This window comes from Pterocles gutturalis, unplaced genomic scaffold (genome assembly GCF_000699245.1).
Source record: "Pterocles gutturalis isolate BGI_N339 unplaced genomic scaffold, ASM69924v1 scaffold30837, whole genome shotgun sequence".
Lineage (NCBI taxonomy): Eukaryota > Metazoa > Chordata > Aves > Pterocliformes > Pteroclidae > Pterocles > Pterocles gutturalis.
The window spans coordinates 1-7,569 of record NW_010108816.1 but is presented as its reverse complement, the minus strand read 5'-3'; the positions used below and the strand labels follow the sequence as shown (position 1 = coordinate 7,569).

At 49.3% G+C, this 7,569-nt stretch overlaps 1 protein-coding gene across 1 annotated transcript; it reads right to left on the bottom strand.

The window, feature by feature from the left end:
• Positions 1–3,492: 3,492 nt before the first annotated feature.
• On the bottom strand, positions 3,493–7,231 carry LOC104461249 (SH3-containing GRB2-like protein 3-interacting protein 1; the record flags this gene model as incomplete). The annotated part of the gene is made up of 7 exons (XM_010072767.1): positions 3,493–3,978; positions 4,454–4,618; positions 5,190–5,254; positions 5,619–5,821; positions 6,140–6,272; positions 6,676–6,831; positions 7,120–7,231. Coding segments are annotated over 7 exons (857 nt in total), but the record flags the coding sequence as incomplete, so codon positions are not given.
• Between the last annotated feature and the right edge of the window lie 338 nt (positions 7,232–7,569).

The window sequence follows — 7,569 nt, the reverse complement described above, 5'->3', positions numbered from 1 at the left end:
ATCGCAGGCTGGTTTGAGTCATACACAATTAGGGAAACAAACACGGGTACGACTTGTGGCGATGGGCAGCACGGCAAGGTCTCAGCAGGGACCTTGGTGAGAAAATAATCACCCAGGACCAATTTTTACAACTGGGCACTAAGCAACCCCCCAGGGCCCTGTGATCATGTTAAAAAGGTGAAGGCAGACAGGTCTCCCCTGCAGGTGTGCATGGCTTCAAAATGATAAATTTAAGCAGCACATTTCTGTGCTCTCCATGCAACCCAAACCCTTGGCACTGCCGCGAGAGATATCCTGACAGCATCCCGCAGCGAGAGTGTGACGGTACCTGCAGCCTGCCTGGGAAACTGCCTCCCCATCCCCTCCCTGCCTGGCCAAAATGGGATGTCATTTTAACCTGACAAGTTGCAGAAACCTTTTTTTTAATGTATCGTTAAAAAAAAAAAACAAAAAAACAAAAAAACACCACATAACGGATAAATTCTGAAAGGGCATAGTGAAGATAAAATTAATTTAACTGAAATACCAAACAGCAGCACGAGCATCTTTTAGTCCAGCCTGCATCAGGAGGAGCGCACAGATGTGTAAATTCCTCAGTACGAGATCACGCCCGTGTGACAAAGCTTTTGTAACTAAAGCCACACATGTACTGAGAGCTCAAGCCAGCTGGGCAGAAATAGGAGTTTAAGGGGCGGTGATCTTACCAAAAATAAAAACCAGCTTTATAACAGGGGAGTGATATTTAAAAACAAATGCAAACACCAAATGAAAAGCTCTCTGTCTCGCAGTATTTCATACTGTTGAGCAATTTCATAGGTATTAAGAAATATTGTTAAAATAGAAAATTGGTCTGAAATGTCTCCTGCGAGGAGCACCGTAAGCTGGCTGAGAATCCTGAATATTTGCAACAAACAGAAGAAGAAAAGTTGAAAAAAAAAAGAACTTCCTGCTCCTAACATCTCAAGAGCCAGGTCTGCAGGTGTCCGTGGTGGGGAAAAACACTCCTGCTCCGACAGCAGGCACCTTGACCTGGCAGGTGTGGGACCCCAGAGGAGAGTCCCTCGGGGAGAGGTGGCTGAGGACACAGCCTACGGGACAGGGCCTTGGAAATAACCAAGCTAAAGCCTTTCTGTGCATGCTTCACATCTTTTTATGATTTGAATGCCTCCTTTATTTATCTTCTTTTCTTTTTTTCTCACTCAGATCATTAGGGGTGCCTGTGCTGGGCAGTGCTGGAGGGCTGAGCCCCCTTTTCAGCCTCAGCCTGACCTGGCAAAAGACCTGCTGGACCCCAACCTCAGGAGCAGAGTGCCGATGCTTCGCTCTAGAAATCCAGGTGATTTACAGGCAACTGAATCGCTGCCATCTTTTCAGCTCCGCGCTGACGGAGCTGCTCTCTGCTATGCTGCCCATAATCTTTTTTTCTGCTGACACCTTCTCACATCCAGGCAGAAAGGAGACCAAGCTCCTGCACTTCAGACTTAGAAACACAACTGGTCTGTTCCCCCTTGCCATGCGAGGTGTCGCTGGGGTGCCATGCTCCTATAGCATGTGGGAAGACAAATATCTGACAAAATAAGCATCCCCAGGGCACTCTGCTGCTCTGCCCCTCTGCTTGGACACCAGCAGGGCAGGGAAACTAAAACCATCAATGCCAAGTGGCATCTCCTCGCAAAGGTCATCCGTTTTGGGGGACAGCACTAATGGGACAAGCTTGGGAGCTTTGGGTTATGGGTTTTTTCTGTTTAAAAAGCATTTAAAAACCCAGTGCTAATGTAAACACTTTGTTTTTCAAATGAAATATAAAGTAAAATATCTATGTTCTGGTAATATTTACATTATAAAATCCTTATTTTCAGGACTATGACATAGATCTTTTGGAAGCATGAGTTTTTATAACAATTGTACACAGCATGAACTGATTGTGCAAAACCTGATTCTTTGATTTTGCCCTATATCATAGAATCATAGAATGGTTTGGGCTGGAAAGGACCTTAAAGATCATCTAGTTCCAACCCCCCTACCATGGGCAGGAACACCCACCACTAGATCACTAGATCACTATTCCTGTGTCGGAAAGGGTGAGGTTAAGCACTTTAGACATATTTCCATTTCAGGGGGAAAATTATTAATGAAGTTGAATGCTCCATCCAGGAGTACTGGCAAGTGTACCTTCAAAAAACTGCAAAGATGTATGAGGTCGCACAACTGAGTTGTGCTTTATCTCCTGCGTTGATATCTTTTGTGAGCACGCACACAACTCAACTGCCCTCTCATACATCTCCCAGCCTGGAGATATCTAAAATATCTCTAAATTTCCTAATTTCCTTTTAAGCTGGGCATGGATTTCTGTTTTCTTCCGTCACTCCAGCCTGCTCTATGAGCAAGCACTCCCCAACACGCACCAGCTGAGTTTTCCAACACAAGTGCACAAGCCTAATCCCGGCGATGTTTGCACCTGTAAAATCAGCACTGTCACCTCGCTCATTCCTAGAGTCCCCAGCACCGTGTTCAGTGGACGCTCCTCTGCTTCTCTGCACATCTGAACAGCAGCTGCATTTAATTTCAAAATGCTCCTTTTTTTTTTCCCCCCCCCCCAAATTCTCCCATTAAACCACGCTCTCCACCTGGGCTGTAAGCTGAGACTAACGCCCACTAAACCAAACGCTGCGTGCTGCATGGACGAGAAGCAACACACAGCGCTGGAGCCCACCTCCCAGGGAAAACACGGACAATTTTTCCCTCACAGCCTCCAGTTTAGCACTTCTGTGTGTTTTCCCATCTCCACGAGATAGTTGCTCCTGATGCCAGAGAGGGGGATGCTTTCGGCAGACCCCCGCTGCTCCTGCTCCCCGACACCGTCCCACCAAGGTCAGGTGTAGGTTGTGTTTGTTCTCCAATTTTTGTAAATATCTGCTTTTACCTAAATGGTAAAATGGAAAGGCGTGGTGGGGGGCTGCGTGTCTTTAAAGCATTTACTAAACCCGTGGGGGTTTCAAAAATGGAGGGGAAAAAAAAAAAAGGAAAAAAGCAAGCAAAGGAATGTAGAAAAACAGCCATATATCTGGAGACTGCTTGGAAAATGTGTCCTTAAAAACAGCAATCACTTTTCCAGACAGGAAAGCTCAGAGTTGCTCCCCAGCCACTTTGCTGCTTAATTCCTTATCTGCACCTCTGCGAAATGGAAGGGCACGGGGCAAAGAGAAGCGCTCGTCATGCTGCTGGCACTCCTGACGGGGAATCTGCAGCTGTAAGACAGCACGGACATGTTCACGGAGGTTTCTCGCGGTGGAAATACTCTTTATAGAAGTGGCGTTTTTTCCTGCTTTTTGCTGGGAGACTGTATTAGGAACCTCCATGTTTACAGAAATATTTTCCTGGAGTTCAACCAGCTAAACCTGAAGGTAGAGCTTTTTATTCGTCACTGTGAGACGTACTAAGGACTGAAGAAAAAAGTAAATGAGCGTGTGGGTTCTACTTCACTCTCTTTACGAGGCACCCCCTTCATAACAGCTATCGGTATTGTATTTAAATCGTATATATTGACAAAATGTAATCTACCTCTGTAAGCATTGTGCCATTCGACAGTACTACTAGTAAATTTATATACCACGGTTTAAATTACATCCATTTCATGAATGGTAAAATGCTAAAACTCAAGTGTCTAACTGCCAAAATACAGTCTTACTGGAATGAGTACAATTTACAAATACAATAATTACATTTTAAAACCATTAACAATGTTACATCTAGAAGTAAATACTGTAGGACTGGTCAAGACGGTGTTTTCCAAGGAAAAAAAAAAAATTGCTGAAAGTTGTCGACACTTCCAACAAAAACGTCCCGAGTGCAAGATTGAGTTCGTTTTCCTTAAACTGTAATTAAAACCCGTTCCACGCACAGCAGTCCTGGGGTATTTTCCATATTATTTTCCATAAACTTCCATAAGCTTCCATCAGTTATCGGCCAAGTATTTACCTGGAAATGGGATGAGAAATCAGCTGCGGGGAGGGAGCAGCCCTGATTCCCGGGGTATGGTTTCCCACCTCTGCTGCACCCCCACGAGCAAGGAGAACACAGGAAAATATTTGGTTTCTATGCAGCAACAGGACAAAAAGAAAATTATTTCTCTTTTCCTGCAGCAATGGGGCAGAAAGAAAATTACTTGGCAGCAATGGGGCAAAAGCTCTTCCTGGAGATCCCCAAACATTGCCTTTCACGTAAGACCCACGAGCAGAGACGAGCCCATGAAATTCAGGACTCTCGTACACCGTAGCAGGATTTATTTCATGCAAGGAAGGTTTTGCTGCCAGCCAGCCCCATCACGCTGTGCCGTGGTGGGACCTCTGGTCAACAGATATACAGCAAGGACAGTCACAGGCATGCTGGCACAGCTGGAGGGGACCATCGGGGACACTGCCACCCCAAGAGGAGCCACCGGCGAGGCACCTACCTGCCGCAAACCTCTTCTTGATCAGGGAGAAGCGGTACCCGGCCCCGACGAGCTCAATGTCGCAGCTCGACAGCGTGCTCCCCTCGCTGGTGAACTGCACGGCCAGGGGGGCCGGGGTGCTGGGCCCCTCCGACAGCTGGAATCGGGCCAGCAGAGACCCCACACCTGCGATTTAAAAATCCCGCACGACACCCTTACAACCCCGCAGAGGCACACCGTGCATCCCAGGGACAGATTTCCCTGCGAAGGCACGGAGATGCCCGAAGCACCGCAACCAAAGCCCACGGTGGTCCCCAACCCAGCAGCATCCCCTGGGGAGGGGGGCAGAGGCGAACCCCCCATCCTCCCAGCAGATTTGAATTTTTCAGACCCCCCAGAGATAGGAAGCAGCTGAGCTGCATGATTTACACGTGGAGAAGCGACCCACGGGAGGCTGCGGTCGCCCCGATGGGGATGCAACACGAGGCATCAGCCTTTGAACGCAGAGAGAGGCAATGGAGCAAAGGGTTTGGCAAAAATCTGCGTCCCAGACGGGTGTGTTTGTACCCCCCCATGGTGCCAAAGCGGCTGGAAAAACAGCACCAGCAGCACCCAGCCCTGCCTTTCAAAGCTCTTTGCTTCTGGCTTTAAATAGCATCCTCCCCAGCAAGCGCCAGCGGGAATCTGTGCGTCCGGACTTGTGTCAGTGTCTGGTTGGAGTATTCAGAGGTAATAACATGCACGTTGGCAGGATTACCTCCATTTTCTGACTTCTGCGAGATATCAGGGATCTTCCACAATATCCTTTGCTGTTCGGCGTTCCTAAAAACACAGGAAGAAGAGCATTTCTGTAGGAAACAAGCAGTTCGAAAGGAAACATCTCAATTTTGCTAAAATCCGTGTGGGCTGGGGGATCAGCTCCGGTGCTGCGCTTCTGGGAGCTTGGCTTTGGGTTTGACCCGAGCAAGAAACCGTCGCTCTGGCATTGCAGGGGAGCGATGGGCGAGAGGCAGCGGGTCTGTGCCCTGCTTCCCCACTGCCAACTTGCCCGTGCCGATGGCCGTGCATCCCTCTGCACCCTGGGATTAAAGCAGCCAAACCCCGAAATAAGGGCTGTTGGTTCCATCCCTACATTCCTTTGGTTGCCAAGAGCAAACACGCTTGTTGTGGGATGAGCGATTCCTACCAGACAGCGGGAGGAAGCACGGCTTGAAGTTTGGTGACTCCTCCATCGACGGGGACGAGGAACTGGACGTTGTTTAGAGCGACCGGTGTGGTCATTGCCTCTGTATTGTATTTGTAGTCGATGCGGAGGTCAGTGCTTGCAGGGTCACACCGCCAGCTCACTGCAAGGTTTAATGGAGTAGACTGAATACCCTGGGCAGATACCTTCCAAAATGACACAGAAAAAACATTTAGTTTCCGTAGGGGTGAAGGGGAGAAATCCCATTTTACAGACGCGGTCATTGCATTTGGTTTCAGAGGGGGGGCAATACCTTGTGTTCTCATAGAAAATCTGTTCTGGGCTCAAAAATCAGGCTCAAAATCAGGCAATCTAGGGACATTCAGAAGGGACTAGTGGGACAGCATGCCTTCAATGCACATTATCTCTGCTCTGCACTAGGGAAATGCCATTTTTTTACATCTATATGTTAAATGCACATATTTTTTTTTTCAGGGTTTTATCTTCCACAAAAACCCCCCTACCTGGTATTTGAGCATATCCACATTGTAATAGGTGGCTTGAGGTTTCTGCTCCGATACCTTCTTTAGGTGAGTCATCAGATTTGGCATGTTGACCCAGAACTCCTTCGTGCTGGTGTCAATCTGGGTGTTGTCACTGCACAGAGGGAAAATTAACCCTTCGTGTGAGCTGCCTCGAAGAAGAAAGCTTTTCTACAAAGCATGCAGCCCCCAGCTGCACCCACATTTAATCCCGTATTTAAATATTGCCTCCCTCCCGCGCATCTCTGCCTCGTCCTCAGAGCCCTCCGGGTCATCGCATTTTGCAAAGAGGAGCTCTAATGAGCAGAACGAGGCACAAAACGAGCAAACCCCCATCAAAGCCCTTGCTCCTCTCTGCCGATGCTCTACTGCCCGGCAAAGGGGCTGCTCGCGTAGTATTCCGGCAAATATTTAAGAGTTTGAGAGTTTCCTACCCAAAATCAGGGCTGGCTTCCAAGGAAGATACTTTAGGTCATGTGCAAAGAACAAAACAGGATGCTGGCGAGGGGGGGGCTTACCAGCAGAGGAGCTGGGGGTTTGGCAGGACGTGCTCCAGCCGGTTGTAGTTGAGCACGCGGAAGGTGAGCACGGCTGGAGCGGGGTTGTTGGCAAAGTGTCGGGTGATGCCGGCTGGAAACGACAGCACCATCTCCCCCGTGATCTTCACGATACACCTGCGGCACCGGACGCAGAGACCGAGGAGGGGGGAAAGAAATGGGGAGAGGGGCTCAAAATGCAGCAGGAGAAGAGGGTTTGCACCAGCCTGCAGGGATGGGGACCGATGGGACGTCCCCATGAGCATCCCAACCCTGAACCTGACACCCCAGCACGCGTGTGCCGAGCCCGGAGCACCTCCTTCCCTCCCTCCCCATCCCTCGAGATGCTCAGCAAAGCCTCAACAGCACCCCAAAAGTGTCCCAACCCCCCATATCGACACCCAGACCCCATCGGTCAGCACCTACTTGCTGGGGTCGGCCCCTTTGAAGTACGCGTTGACGGTTTCCGTGAAAGCAGCGGCGACGGGCAGGGTGTCCTGAGCCCCCATGGTGAGGGGGCTGGGGCCTCGCGACGAGCCTGCAACAGAGCAAAAATCTCCAATTTTTAACGTGCAGGGAGAAACAGCACTGCTCCCCGCCCCAGACAGGGCAAGGGGGTGCTCAAAAGAGCCCCAGCCTCGCTTCATGGGCAAATATTACAGAAAAAAATCCCCCAGGCTTTGGATGAGGCTTGAAAAACATTTTAAAATTATTTTTCCCCCACCCTTGAAAGCAAGCAAAGAAAATAACGGAGGATATGCCCCCGAGCAGCATGCGGGGGGGAGGCTTGTTGGCTTTGCATGACAGTTTTTGGAGCAGGTTTCAAGGAAGGTTGGTTGTCCCTTGGCTGGAGAGCTCAGGCTGCCGGTGGGAAAG